Source organism: Chiloscyllium punctatum, chromosome 3 (assembly GCF_047496795.1).
Source record: "Chiloscyllium punctatum isolate Juve2018m chromosome 3, sChiPun1.3, whole genome shotgun sequence".
In the NCBI taxonomy this organism is placed as follows: domain Eukaryota; kingdom Metazoa; phylum Chordata; class Chondrichthyes; order Orectolobiformes; family Hemiscylliidae; genus Chiloscyllium; species Chiloscyllium punctatum.
In genome coordinates this window covers 41,330,244-41,346,323 of record NC_092741.1, presented here as the reverse complement: position 1 = coordinate 41,346,323, position 16,080 = coordinate 41,330,244, and the positions used below count along the sequence as shown (strand labels likewise).

Genomic DNA, 16,080 nt, shown 5'->3' with positions numbered 1-16,080 from the left:
AAAGCAAAATTCAATCATGTTATCATCACTGGTACATAGGGGTACCTTTATTAATTAATTGGGCCATTCATTAATCCTGTCTTGTTGAACATTACCAGATCTATCAGGCGACTGTCTCTGTGGAGTTTGCACATTCTCCCTATGTCTGCGTGGGTTTCCTCCGGGTGCTCCAGTTTCCTCCCACAGTCCAAAGATGTGCAGGCCAGGTGAATTGGCCATTCTAAATTGTCCATAGTTTAGGTGCATTAGTCAGAGGGAAATGGGTCTGGGTGGGTTACTCTTTGGAGGGTCGGTGTGGACTTGTTGGGCCAAAGGGCCTGTAGCAAATCTAACCTAATAATCTAGAATAATCAGCTCTCTGGTTGGCTGTGGCAAATGCTTCTGTAAGAAACACAACCAAAAACATTCAAAGAACTAATCTTTCAGCTACTTTTGCCAATATAATTTGCTCACTATATATGTAATTAAAATCAGTCATGATTATTGTTGTACCTCTCTCACAAGCCACCATTACTGTATACCTTATCCTACATTATAGTTGTTATTATCAAGGATGCTGGTTAACTACTACAATAACTTTTCACTTTTCTTATTTCTTAACTTTACACAAATGAACACGACATGCTGATCTTTAGAACTAAGATCATCATTCTCCATTGTACTAATGTCATCCTTTATTAACAGAGCTACCAACCATTTTTCATTGTGGCCTGTCCTTTCAAAATGTCATGTATCCTTCAATATTCAATATTTATATCTCTGCAATTACTATCAGACCACAGTTATTTATTTCCATTTAAACTGACAACGTATGTTTTGTTATGAATAATACATCAATTCAGATGCAGAACTTGTAATGTCGCAATGGAAGATTGGCTGGCTAATAAGAGTCAGAGTAGGAATAAATGGGTTTTTTTCAGGATGGCAGGGTTAGCGTTAAGATCTACTAACGTGATTCCGAATGGGAATAACATAGGGCTAGGTCGGAAAACGGATTTTATGCTGTTTAGAGCAAAAGACACTGAGAGGAGATTTGGCAACGGTGATCAGTCATAGAGAAAATATTAAAAGCTATTAATAAAAAGCTAATTGTAACAAGGCACTTGGACAAGTACAAGGTAATCAAGCAGAGCCAACATGGTTTTGTCAAAGGGAAATCGTTTTTAACGAATCTATTAGAGTTCTTTAAAGAAGTAACGAGTGCTGTGGAACCAGTGGATGTAATGTACTTCGATTTCTGGAAGACGTTTCCTAAGATGCCACATCATAGATTATTGTGGAAAATAGGAGCTCAAGGTGTGGAAGATAATCATTTGGAATGGACAGAACATTGTCTGGTTAACAGGATTCAAAGAGGTCTTTCCCAGGCTGGCAGAATGTCATAAGTGGTGTCCCACAGGGGTCAGTGCTAAAGCCTCAACTCTTTACAATTTGTATCACAATTAGCAAGAAGGGACTAAAGGTTTTACAGAAAAATTGGCTGATGATTCAAAGATAGGTCAGAAAGCAAGTTGCGACCAGGGCAGCAGGAGCCTCCTATCTTCCTTAGACCTTGACCCCACAATGGAACATCAGGTCATTGTGTCAACTACAGTCATCGACCTCATTTCATCTGGTAACCTGGCATTCCCAGTAAGAGGTTGATAGTCCCCCAACGCCTCAGTTCACTTCTATCCCCTTCCCAAAATCCACAAACAGACCGATTGTTTCTGCCTGCTCCTGCCCCATAGAACTCATCTCTTCTTAACTTGAGCTAAAAATGTGTTGCTGGAAAAGCAGGTCAAGTAGCATCCAAGGAGCAGGAGAATCGACATTTCGGGCATAAGCCCTGATTCCTGAAGAAGGGCTTATGCCCGAAACGTCGATTCTTATGTTCCTTGGATGCTGCCTGACCTGCTGCACTTTTCCAGCAACACATTTTCAGCTCTGATCTCCAGCCTCTGCAGTCCTCACTTTCTCCTCTTCTTAACTTGACCCAATCTTTTCTCCCCTGGTCCACTCCCTGCCCACGTACATCTGCAATTCCTCTGATGTTTTACACCAGTTTCAGAATTTCAAGTCTGTGGGCTTCAGTGGCTTCCTCCTTACCATGGACATGCATTCTCTTTTCAGGTCCACCTTCAACCACGATAGTCTCATGGCTCTCTGCTTCTTCCTGGAACAAAGGCCTGGATCGTCCCCACCCACCATCTGCCTCCTTCATCTGGCCGAGCTCCTCCTCGCCCTGAACAATTTATCTTTTAACTCCTCTCAATTTCTTCAGGTCAAAGGGGTGGCCATGGGCACTTGCATGGGTCCCAGTTATGTTTGTCTCTTTGTGGGGTATGTGGAACATTCCCTGTTCCAATCAAATTCCAGCCCCCAGCTATAACTCTTTCTCCAGTATATCAATGGTATCATCGGTGCCGTTCAGAATTGGAAAACTTTAATCAATTTTGCTTCCATTTTTCACTTTCACCTGGACCATCTCCAACTCCTCCCTTCCCTTCCTTGACATCTCTATTTGTATTTCTGGGGAAAATCTGGCCACCAGTATCCACTATAAACCCACAGACTCCCACAGCTACCTTGACTATGCACTTCACACCCTGTTTCCTGTAAACTATTCCATTCTCCCAGTTCCTCTGTCTCCATTGCATTTGTTCTGATGATGCCAACTTCGGTAAGGGAGCCTCTGAAACGTCCACCTTCTTCCTCAACTGAGGATTCTCCAGCCTTGTTGTTGACAGGGCCCTCAGCCGCATGCGACCCATCTCCCACACTTTAGCTCTCACCCCCTCTTCCTTCCCGCAACAGCAATAGAGTCCCTCCTGTCCTTACCTACTACCCCACTAGCATCCACACCCAAAGGATCATCAGCTGCCATTTCTACTACCTCCAGAGAGATGTGACCAATTGACATATACTTCCCTCCCCTCTTTTGTCAGTCTTCTGCAAGGACTATTCCCTCTAGGACACCCTGAACCACCCTTCCTTCATTCCCAACACCCAGACACAGCCCCATGGCACCTTCCTCTGCAAACACAGGTGTCCGTTTACTTCCTCCACCCTCAGTATCTAAGGGCACATGTTTTGTCTACAAAAAAGACCCTGAGCTTCCAGTTGCCTGCCACCATCCTGCTCCTTGGCCAACATCTCTGTCTCAGGCTTGCTGTATTGCTCCAGTGAAGATCAACGCGAGCTGAAAGAACGGCACCTCATTTTCTGCTTGGGGACCCGCAGCCTTCTGAACTCAATACTGAGTTCAACAGTTTTAGGGCTTGAGCTCTCCCATGTCCTTACCCCAACCCCCACGCACCAGGCCTTGTTATCACATATGACCTATTGTTAGCTACTAAGAGTCCTCATTAACTGTTATTTACCCTGCTAATCAGATTGTTACCCACTTCTTTATCTGTCCAACTTTCTTCTCTCTCTTTGGCACTATCCCCATCTATTATTTATTCTTTATCCCCTCCCCCAGCTCCCAGCCTTTCCTCTGCATATAAACTAACATTTTCCTGGCTATCATCAGTTCTGAGGAAGGGTCACTCAACCCAATACACTAACTCTGATTTCTCTCCACTGATACTGCCAGACCTGAGTTTTACGTCTTCCCCTTCCCACTGCTAGTTCCTCTCCAGCCCAGATCAGATGTCCTAAACAATAGCATTAGACAACAACACAGCTTCCTGGACTCTCACTTTTGGCATATCCATTCCTCTAACAATACTGTCCCCTACTACTCTGCCACCTTTCTTGTGTGCTAATGAATAAATTGCATGTTTTCTGAAAGATAAGTGAGCAAAATACACACCAACTAATTCATTCTGAAGAAGGGTCACTAAACTCAAAACGTTAATTCTGTTTCCTCTCCTCAAATGCTGCCAGACCTGCTGAGTTTCTCCAGCAATTTCTGCTATTAACCAATCATTTACTTGTTTCAGTGTGATACATTCCTTTGATGATTGATCTGCAATCTGAGCCATGTTCTTGCAATCCCTCCTATACTAATTTACGATTCAGCTCCAAGTGCTCACTTTTGTTGTTTTAACATTTAGGTCCATTCTGTTTTAAGCCTCTGGGATCTTTCTTTCTCCTACAGACACAATCTCTTTCACCTTGTTTCATGATTCTGGGTCTGCGTATACTCTCTCTTGATGTTCTATTCTGTTTTAATACTGCAGGTGTGCCTTACTATGAAACTGCAATGTTCTGCCTCATCAAACATGCCTATTTATGAATAATTTTTCTTAAGAATTTTGAACCACTTAGAGAGTGATGAAGAGCTTATGCTCGAAACGTCGATTCTCCTGCTCATCGGATGCTGCCTGACCGCCTTTGCTTTTCCAGGACCACACTCAACTCTGCTTTCCATGAATCCCTTATTAAAGTAAGTATGTAGGACTACTAGCTCTTGGAAATCCCATTCTCATCAGCTGTTGCATCCACTAAGAATAATACTTGCCACCATTTAACTTTGAGGTTAGTGTTACAAATTAAACTGAATCTACAAGGCCATTAATAATGCTTTGATTCTTCAGTGCTGCATGCAATTTGGTATCCAAGAGTAGTTATTGAGTTATTTCATTTTCTATCCTACAGAAAGAATGGTCAGATAGTGAAAACATTACACATTAAATCAGTGCTTCCCAAACGTTGTTCCATTGTGGCCGTATGGTGCTCGCCAACAGCCGTAGCCCAGACCTGGCCTTTGGGACAAGCAGGGGCGTGTGTGGGGAAGTTCTGTTAGGAGCAGGGGTGAGGGATTGTATGAGGGTGAAGTGAGACATATAAGAATGGGGGAAGGCCCTTTGACACTCAGCGGAGGCAGTGACTGGTGTTTCACAAAGTTCTTAAGTTAAAGCACCACCTACTTCTCCACAAAATTTCTCAGCACAGCATTCAGACTAGTTCTGGTTGGCTAGTTCATGGTCGGCTAGTTCATGGTCACTTGAAGAAATTGGACTGAAAGGCCTGTTTCCATACTGTAGGGAATCTAATCTAATCTAAAATGTGGCAGTGCGGTGGCTCACGGTGCTAGGGACCCAGGTTCGATTCCCACCTTGGATGATTGTCTGTGTGGAGTTTGCACTTTCTCCCTGTGTCTGCATGGGTTTCCTCCCACAGTCCAAAGATGTGCAGGCCAGGTGAATTGGCCATGCTAAATTGCCCATTAGTCAGCAGTAAATATTGTGTAGGTGAATGGGTTTGGGTGGGTGTGGACTTGTTGGGCCCAAAGACCTGTTTCCATACTGGAGGGGAAAAGAAAAGAGCCACATGCTTTTAGTACATGCGCATGACTCCAAAATTTCAGCTTGTTACCCCACCAGGGGTTGTGACTCTCAGCGTGGGAAAACCCGAATAAAATCACTTCTCCCATTCATTATTTAACACTGACAACAACATGAAAACATATATTGCTTTTTTTTATGTTTTGTAGAACTAGGTAACCAGAACATTTGAAACGCTGTAAAAGGAACCGACTGCCTTCTATATTTAATACTCAATTAGCATATACAAACATTTTCTTACCTGCCAGAAAAAGATTCAGATATTCGTTTCCACCCAGATTGACAGAACCCAAAGAGATAACGTAATAGCCCAGACTCCCAGTGAACCACAGAAGCCAGATTGTGATGGTCCTCTTAGCTAAATCCCAGGTACGGAAAAGATCTAGGATACTGGTTTTGTCTTCTTTGGTCTTACTTGTCTTTATTGCAATTTCTTTGTCTGTTGAATCATCAGGACTATTCATCTGCATTACAGAGACACGACATGGGATCTTGACTTTGTTCCATCGAGCAATTGTGTCAATCAGTTTCTGCACTTCTTCAAGTCGTCCTTTAGCCAGAAGCCACCAGGGTGTCTCTGGCAATAGCCAGCAGCAAAATATAAATGGTATTGTCACAAGAGACAAAACAAGTTGGTAGAATCGCCAGGCCCGAACCAGGAATCCAACCAAGGCAACTACCATGATGCCAACAGCAAAGTAAGCATGGACATGCATAGATGCCCAACTGCGGGCTTTCAATCCAGTATATTCTGTCACATAGACAAAAACAACCACAAGGTAGCCACTAGAAACCTGTTTAAAGTGCAAAGAAAGATAAGAATTACACATAATTGTACAAGTTCTTTCATTTTTTATTACGTTAATGCCAATAAATACATCACCGTGTTCAGCTCTTGAAAGTGCAGCTTCTTAGCCTAGTTTACTGCATAAGGATATGTAAGGCCAATACATCCAAAACTGGTATTAAAGAGATTTTGTGGTAGCAAAGGAATTTTACACAAAGTCGGTAATTTTAACTTAACTTGTTGGATTGGAACAGATTGCATGAGAATCCATCTGTTATACATTTTACTCTCTTATATTTTTGTTATATATTTGATCATGGGTCATGGATATCATTGGCTAGATATTTATTGCCTATTCATAAGACATGACAAAGTGTCTTTTTGATTTGTTGCTGTCCACATGGCTAGTTACACCCACAATGCTGTGACTGAGGGAGTGCCAGGATTTTGACCCAGTGGTAGCAAAGGAATTAAGATATGGTTCCAAGTCACTATGGGATAAGTCACTATGGGATAACATACACTCAACAAAATGTGTGACTGCAAAAAAACTGAAGATCGATATTGCAGTTTTAAAGAGAGTTGGAGAATGGAGAAATCTCTAAACTGCACTGGGTCATTTTATTCAAAGAACTGTAGAATATACTGGAAAAAAGGATGTTGCAACTTTCATGTGGAAAGTAAAAGAACTGCAATATATTATGTTGTTGTCTCTGTTTTCTCTATTTATTTATATATATATTTAATATATAAAAAGGGGAAGGAATGCCTGAGATACGATGGAATGACGCAACAGATGATGATTATATATTAAAGGGTTAAATGGGTGCAAATTAGCTGTACAGATATGGAAAATTAATAATCAGTGTGGTATAGGTTTTATGGAAATGGGGTTAACTGAAATAAGGCTCTCACTAAAAAGTGTAGACACGTATTCCGTTCAGAAACATTTACCTTCTGGTGTACAAAATGGATGTTGAAGGTGTTTGATTGGGGTGCCAATCAAGTGGGTTGTTTTCTCTTGGGTGGTGTCAAGTTTATGAAGTGTTGCTAGATCTGCACTCATGCAGGCAAGTCGAAAGTTTTCCATTATAAACTTGATATACACCTTGTAGCTTGTGTGCAAGCATTAGGATTGAAAAGATGAATTACTCATCACAGAATTCGAAGGTTCTGACCTGCCCTTATAGCCACGGTATTTATTCGTCTCGGAGAAAGTGAGAATGAAGAAGAGCTTATGCCCGAAACGTCGATTCTCCTGTTCCTTGGATGCTGCCTGATCTGCTGCGCTTTTCCAGCGACACATTTTTAGCTATTTATTTGTCTAGTCTAGTTCAGTTTCTGGGCAATGATAACCCCTGAATGTTGATAGTGAGGGATTCAGTGATGATAATGAAGGTCAAAGGGTGATGGTTGGATTTGCTCTTATCTGAGATGGTCACTGGTTGGCAGTTGTATGGAATGAATATTATTCACCACTTAGCTGTTGCAACTGCAGCTGGAGGGGTATACTGGTTCCTTTCTAGTCTCACTCCTCCACAAATTACAAGTTTTACATTTAACCAACACAGTGATTTTTCCCAATAATTTAGATTTTAGACTGTCTCTGGTCCAGCATTAGAAACACATTAATCAAGATTCTTTAGTCAACAATGAATGACTACCTTACAAATAAAAACTGAAACAAATATGCAAAGATTATTGACAATAAAAAAGTTTTAAACTGTGCAAAGATAGATAAATCTTGTATTCTAACATCCAACTTTTAACATGCGGCAAATATGGATCACAGACTGTTACTGTTGAATGTCTACACATCAAACAGGAAGTGCATTTGAAACAGGTCCCATGGATTTCTCAGCAATGTCCCCAGGCTTTAGTGAAACTTAGATTAGTAAATGTCTCTAAAACTTCTTTTGGGAATATTTTTCTTCATGTTTGACAACCCAGCCTTGATGCCACGGCCAGATCAAATGCTGCCTTGATGTTATGGGCAGTCATCCACAACTCTCTTTGGAAGTTCAGTTCTTTTGCCCACTTTTTGACCACAGTTGTAATAGGATTAGATGCTGAGTGGCCCTAGCAAAACCCAAGGTGAGCATCAGGGAATGGGGTTATTGCTCAGCAAGTGCAGTTTGATTGCACAGTTGACAACACCTTCCATTACTTTGATCATGATCAAGATAAGACTGATAAGATGGTAATTGGACAGACTGTGTCTCTCCTGGTTTTTGTTGACACACCAAGGCAATCTTCCATGTCGTTGGGTTGATGTCAATGTTATAGCTATATTGGAACAGCTTGACTGGGATTGTGGCTAGTTCTGGAGCACACACCTTCAGTACTATTGCTAGAATGTTGTCAGGGACTATAGCCTTTGGAGTACCCAGCGCCTTCAGTCATTCAGAGTCATAGAGATGTACAGCATGGAAACAGACCCTTCGGTCCAACCCGTCCAAGCTGACCAAATATCCCAACCCAATCTAGTCCCACCTGCCAGCACCTGGCCCATATCCCTCCAAACCCTTCCTATTCATAAACCCATCCAAATGTCTCTTAAATGTTGCAATTGTACCAGCCTCCACCACTTCCTCTGGCAGCTCATTCTATATACGTACCACTCTCTGTGTGAAAAAGTTGCCCCTGAGGTCTCTTTTATATCTTTCCCCTCTCACCATAAACCTATGCCCTCTAGTTCTGGACTCCCCCACCCCAGGGAAAAGACTTTGCCTATTTACCCTATCCATGCCCCTCATAATTTTGTAAACCTCTATAAGGTCACCCCTCAGCCTCTGACGCTCCAGGGAAAACAGCCCCAGCCTGTTCAGCCTCTCCCTATAGCTCAAATGCTCCAACCCTGGCAACATCCTTGTAAATCTTTTCTGAACCCTTTCAAGTTTCACATCTTTCTGATATGAAGGAGACCAGAATTGCACGCAATATTCCAGCAGTGGCCTAACCAATGTCCTGTACAGCCGCAACATGACCTCCCAACTCCTGTATTCAATATTCTGACCAATTAAGGAAAACATACCAAATGCTTTCTTCACTATCCTACCTACCCGTGACTCCACTTTCAAGGAGCTATGAACCTGCACTCCAAGGTCTCTTTGTTCAGCAACACTCCCTAGGACCTTACCATTTATGAAACATGGAGTAAATTGAATTGGTTGAAGACTGGTAATGCATGATGCTGGGGACCTCAAGAAGAGGCCAAGACAGGTTAACCACTCAGCACCTCTAGTGAAGATCAATACAAATGCTGCAACCTTGTCTTTTGCACTGGAGAAAAGGCACCGGTCCTTGAATGTTAACTCGGTTTCTCTCTCCATGGATGTTGCCAGATTTGCTGAGTTTTTCTAACATTTCTAGCACCCACAATATTGTGCTTTTGTTTTAGTCTACATTTACAATGTCATGTATGAAAATGCTTTATAACACTTCATTCATAAATTTCTGAAGAAAACTGTTTATATCATGTCTCTAAAAAGTATGAATGAAACTGACTTTTAAAAGTACCTATAGCAGAAACCGTAAACATTTGACATCTCTCAGTCTTGTGTGAACAAATATTGAACAATGGAGAATGGTGCCAATCAAGCAATGTTTGCCCTTGTGTTCAGCTGCTATGGATGTCTGAGCTCCTAACCCAAGATCCATTATGTTTCGTTGTCTGGAATAAGATAATTCAGACAGTCTAGGGAACAGGTTAAATTGAAGAATTGCACTTGGATAAATTTTCAGGGGGTTTCTAGCCCCCTACATAACTGCATCATAAAATTGGTTACTGCCTACAAAAAGAAAGGTAAAGGCGACACACTGTGGATTGCCATAAAACCTGAAGCTAAAATTAAATTGAACTTCAGGAAGATCAAAGTAATGGTTTTCAAGCACTATAAAAACACCCTGCATCCTTGCCATTAACAGTTTTCCTGTTTTAGTTGCTTGCTGATGTTGAGTCAAATTGCACACAACTTTGGCATTATATTCAACTCAAAAGATTGAAATCTCCTTTCCCCATCCAATGTTAAATTACACAGTTTCAACTCTATAATATGATATGCTCCTTACAGCTTATGTGACAATCTGACCCGACTGAAAATTCTGTCTTCTATGGCCATGTTTGATCTTCAGCTTCATTTTACTCCCATTTCCTTCATCCATAATCCCAAAGACTGGCCACTAAACCCTATCAGGGTGGATGGGGTCACTTCATGTCAGACACTGTGTATGATCTGGGGATGAAGTAATGGGCAAGGATGGTGGAGGGGGGGAATCTACTGAAAGCCGTACTATGCCCCTACACCTGAACCTTCTTGCTCCTACTATCCCATGAATCTCTACCTTCATCTGAATCCAGGGATTCAAAGATGACCCTTGGTGAACTCCCTGCAGCACAACCAGGAGCAACGACAGCTACCAGTAGCATGTCTGGCAATGATCAAAGCTCCAAGAGTGCAGGGTTTCCACAGCTAGGGCTATAGTTCTAAAGAGGAGCTGTTTGGACATGAAATATTAACTTTTTCCCTCTCAGATGCTGCCTGACCTGTTGAGTTTCTTCAGCACTTATTATTTTTAATTTCAGATTTCCAGCATTTGTAATTCTTTGCTGATATGCAAAACTATGGGGAGAGTTCGGTGTTGCCAAGTTCCTGCTTGAGAAAATTCAGATAGGCATTTCCCAGGGAAGTAATGTGGGTTTCTGATTGGTTCTCAAACTTGTTGATGAGATCTACAACTGAAACATTTAATACTGTCGATAATTTGAAGTGTGCATCAAATCTTTATCCAAAATAGCTGGCTACCCAATACCCAGTAAAAGGAAATCGACAAACGCAGTACAATACATACCAGGGCTAGGAGGAAACGAACAACAATGAAGCTGTAATAATCATTGGTGAATGCAACACCAATTCCAAACACAAATTGAGCTGTGCTTGTGAACCATAGTATATAGCGTCGTCCCAACCTAGACAGATTAAGAAACAGATTAAGAATGACAAATACAAGCATTTGCAATCTCAATAAAATGTAACAGTGAACCTAAAGTTGTGCAGATGTGTAAAAACATTGTTTAGCTCACAAGGAACATTAGACAAAATTGCTCCTGATGAAGAATTCTATAAATTCAAAATTAGTGCTCACAGTGATTTAAATCAGAGCTATTTCTGCTAAGTCAAAAAGATCAAACAACTGAAAGTACAATGAAGATAGTGATATACTAGAAGTACAATATGATGTGGACATAATAGGATAGATTATTAGTAATTAGTATAAACAGACATTGGTCAACATAAATGATTGGATTTTTATTATTCAAAACATATTGCATAAAATTGTGTGCAAGTCTACAAACTGGCATCCCTGTGTATGCCTAAAACAGTGGGAATTAATTTATGCATAATTTATACTTCTCCTCAGGATTATTTATTGGCTGGATCCCACTTCAATTTCAATCTGGATGATGCACCCAGCAGCAGTTCCAAAGACAGTATATCCCAGCAGGCACTGCTGTCAGCTGCTGCCTGCTACAATATTCTTGTAATTTGTGTAAGAGAAGAAATTTAATGTCAGCAGTAAGACCAAAGCCTGAATCTTCACCATTACACAGCTTGACAGCTGTCAGTGGTTACAGACTCTTTGGAGCAGGAGTATGAATTCCAAAGTCAAAATAATGGCACTGGAAATTCACAGCCTGTCAGGCAGCATCCTGAAGAAGAGCTTATGCTCAAAACGTCAACTCTCCTGCTCCTTGGATGCTGTCTGACCAGCTGTGCTTTTCCAGTGCCACACTTTTTGACTTTGATCTCCAGCATCTGCAGTCCTCACTTTCTCCTATGAATTCCAAAGCTTGTTTTCAGAGGGGAATGCACTTGAATGAAATTTTCGTTGCAAATATCTGTGCTGATAAGGCTTTATATGGTTGAAGAGTCACAAATGATTTTTTTTCTGAAGAAACCTTTTTTCCAATGGAGATTTCATTTCTGCTTGAATCCTGCGGTCTGCTTATGGTGGATACTGTTGAGTCTGGATGGTCAGTCTAAGAGCATAGGGTGGGAAGAATGGCTTGGCAAGAGTTGACACTAAACTGACAAGATAGAATCCCTATAATGTGGAAACGGGCCCTTCGGCTCAACAAGTCCATACAGACCCTTCCCTACAGACCCATTTCCCTACATTTACCCATGACTAATGCACCTAACCTACACATCCCTGAACACTGTGGGCAGTTTAGTATGGACAATTCACCTAACCTGCACATCTTTGGATTGTGGGAGGAAACCAGAGCATCCGGAGGAAACCCATGTAGACACAAGGAGAATGTGTAAACTCCACCCAGACAGTCACCAGAGGTTGAAATTGAACCCAGGTCCCTGGCACTGTGAGGCAGCAGTGCTAAGCACTGAGCCACTGTGCTGCCCATAAAGGGCATTGAGGTGGGTAAAAAAATATAGGCTAGCATAGAGATATGAAGGATTATGGAAGGTGGATACAAGAGACATAAGGTAGTATGGAGAGTATGAAGGGTTTGGGTGCAGGGCATGAGTTGGAATGGATGGGGCCTGGGAAGTATGTCAGAGGGACGAGGAAACTTGTAAGAATGGATTTTCTTTTTTATTTCTGTTCATAATGTTCATAATGCTGGCCTCCATGTCAAACTTTCTACACAACCTGTCTCCTTACCCAGAAGCATTCTCACTACATCTGTTGTCACCCAGGCCTCACAGACTGAAAATCTGATGTCCAGGCAGCCATTTTTAGAAGTCTGCTTTGAGGAACCAGAAGTAGTTCTGACTCTCTGCACCTAACTTGCAAATGAAAACCCTGGTTCCAAATATCCTGAATCAGAACAAATATCCACAAATTGAATAATCACAGAGCTTTAGAGGTAGCTCATCAGTAGAAATGTACCCAGATGTTAGAGAGAAATGCATTTGGGGACACCATAAAAAAAAAACTGTGAGTTTAGCTCATATCTCTTGAGAAAGCCCTGAATTTACTTGATGTCCTTGTGAGGATCTGCTTCATTCATTGTGGCCTTATACCTCAGTAATGGTAAAGCCACAAAAATTCAAGATTTTCTGGCCCTTCTGTTATTTGCCTGCCCAGGATGACAGCATCAGCATGGTAGGGATTGTTAGGCTCCTGAGCCCAAATTCTCCAGGCCGGCCACATCTTTCTTTCTCTTTCTCTCTCTCTCTCTCTCTCTCCCCTTTTCCATCTTTTTCTTTCTCTTTTCTTTTTCATCTTTGGAGGTCATCAGCAGCAGTGTTGGCAATGCCTGGATCGAGGATTCCGGCTTTGGTAGGCCTAGCTTGGATTCGGGAACTCAGTGGGTCGATGGCTATGGTGGACCTTGGTGCCTTGAGTAGGGCTGCGTCCTTTGTGCAGTTCATGTGTGTTTGACATGAACTGGAGGCAAGTTCCCAGCACAGATTGGAAGCAAGGTCTGGTGCAGTCCGGAGGCATGGCCCAGCTTGGTCTGCTTGAAGGATCCAAAGGCTGGATCTTTTTATTTCTTTATTTTTCTAATTTATTCTTAAGGTCAAGTACTTAGGTACCTTTGTACCCAAGATGGCACTCTAAGTGACCACGCTGTAAACTTTTCACTGCACTCATGAGTGCATGTGACAATATATGTAATTCTAATTCTTAAGATCAAAACCATCACCTTTGTTTTACAATTTGATCCTAAGCCTCCCAGACTGACCACCAGGCATTCTGAATTTTCCTCCTTTGTAATCTTTTGCTCAACAAAAAAAAATACAAACCTATCACACATTTGACTAAATATCAATACCAGCACTATGCATCCAGGAGTAAATCAGATCTAGCATTATTAATCCAGTTTCTACTCAACGTGAAGCTCAAAGCACAAATTCTCCAGTTACACGGTGTTAAGAAAGTTGGTTGTAATCAGATCTCCAATGTGCAATACAGCCTTAAGAGTGATGTGTGGTGAAAGATAACTACTGCAATCTGGTTTCATATGAACATGTGCTCAGATCCTCTGTCTATCTATATATACCAGATACAAAGTCAACTGAACCCAACTTTATCTAAATATGCAGCTGCTGTCAGTTGAGTTCTTGCGGCACTGATTTGAAAAGTGCCTTGCATTTTCGATTCCACACAATATTCATGCATTCGCATGGCAAAAAAAAAATGACTGGTCACTTGTACCTCTACTGCTTTCAAGACCTTACACTTTGCACAATTACTTTTTATTCACAATAATGCACTTCTAAGTAATATAATGTTTATTGCCTACCTTAATGTGGTTCTTCAGAAACAACCCAATGTGCTCATGAATACAAAGGAGGAAAATTCAGTTCTCTTTTGCTTTACAAGTTGATATTTTGTGGGGACGTAGTTTTAAAATAGGGCGACCTCTAATCTAGGTTGCTTTCACAACAAATAGAGGGATTTAATTCAGGTTGACAATGGAACCCTAACTTATTATGATGAGCTAAATGTTCAGAAGCTTTAGAAATGTCAATCTTCCAAAAACCCCACCTGTAGATGATCATCAGCACACTATGCTACATAGTGGCTCTGTGTCTGTGATTCCTCACAACAGTGAGCACTGTACTGAACAATGTTGCAGTGGCAAAAAAATGAAGATGATCTAATTGTTTAATAACAGCTGGGAGGAAAACTATTGACACATGTTGGTAGTCAGTTAAAGAATTGGTAGAAGCTGAGAACAGGTTTCTAAGTTGCCAGCTCAGCGGAGGGTGGGTGTGATGCTTGGGAAAATTTGAAAGGGAACAAGAAGGAGAAACTAAATTACAAGCAGAATTCTCACAAATAGAATTAACAAATGGAGAATTGGTAAAAATAGAAAGAATTACCTGTCAGCGATATCCCCAAACACCACAGCACCCAGTAGGACTCCAAACATAAAAATGGGCTGGGTGAGTTTTGCTAACCATTCTCTGTCACAGACTAGGTCCCACTCAGTCACAATGCTGTTTTCAATGTTGCTTTGATCATAGCTATAACCATCAGAGCAGGGATAACGTGTCCTGTTGCCTTTAAAGTAATTCATTAGCTCAAAGCTTCCAATTCTTTTGAAACGACTACATTTCTCAGCTTCCCAGATCTCTCCATTTTCCATATAAGCGATGACACTGCGTGAATCTGCAGTCCACAAGTTCCACAAATCTCCAGGGCCCGCTGTAGTATTTGAAACAAGGATCGTGGTCACATTTCCAGGCAACTTGCAAATAAACTGCGGTGTTACAGCAAGGAACACTGAGGCCAAATAGTGGATCCCACATGCTATAGTTTGGAAATTGACCACAAAATACACAGCAGCTTGGAATCTAGAAAATACAAAGCCAGTTTTAATTATTAACAAATGAAAACAGAATTGTATAGAATAATGCTATAGCAAAATTCAATAAGCTCTAAATAGGACCAAAAGCTAGGATGGGAAATAAATTAAAACTGAGTTTTAAATTTACCAAAACATAATCTTAAAATATATGTTTTACATTTATATTCTTTTCATAAGAACATGATTTTCTCTATTTAAGCTGGACAGCATGAATGACAGTTTTCAGACAAAACTGCTGTTAGTTTTTAAATCCTGCTGTGATTGCTGTTAAGTTTCTCTGAAAACAAAATGAACAAATGCTAATAATTACAAGAGCAAAGCATTTACCTTCCAAAGTGGCCAAGTTTGTCAAAAAGCCTTTCCAGGGTCTGTGGTGCCATGGAGATCAGTGGGACTTGTTGCCCTGCCTTTTCGGAAAGATTGAAAGTTTAAGAGGACTGAAAGTAATAGGAGATTTGGCATGAGGATAAAGTAAGATGATAAATGGGGTATGGAGCAGCTTGAACTCCTCCCACAAACCAGTGAGGAAAAAGAAACACTAATTGCATAAGCCATAGTTACTTTCTTTCCTTTCAATATTCACATTTTAAAACATAAAATGGTTAAAATATTAATGTTATCATCAGTGTACTGTCCTTAAGAAACATCTTAATCCTGCTAAGAGACACATCTGTACC

At 41.1% G+C, this 16,080-nt stretch overlaps 1 protein-coding gene across 4 annotated transcripts in view; it reads right to left on the bottom strand.

Moving 5' to 3' along the window:
- slc22a16 (solute carrier family 22 member 16) overlaps window positions 1–16,080 on the bottom strand; it is a 100,105-nt gene that overhangs the window by 28,154 nt on the left and 55,871 nt on the right. For all 4 annotated transcript variants that reach the window (XM_072551922.1, XM_072551915.1, XM_072551930.1 and 1 more), the window contains 4 exons: window positions 15,731–15,810; window positions 14,916–15,389; window positions 10,912–11,029; window positions 5,515–6,067 (listed from right to left, as the gene is read on the bottom strand). In XM_072551922.1, the coding sequence (XP_072408023.1) occupies window positions 5,515–6,067; window positions 10,912–11,029; window positions 14,916–15,389; window positions 15,731–15,810 (1,225 nt within the window). The remainder of the gene's footprint in view (window positions 1–5,514; window positions 6,068–10,911; window positions 11,030–14,915; window positions 15,390–15,730; window positions 15,811–16,080) is intronic.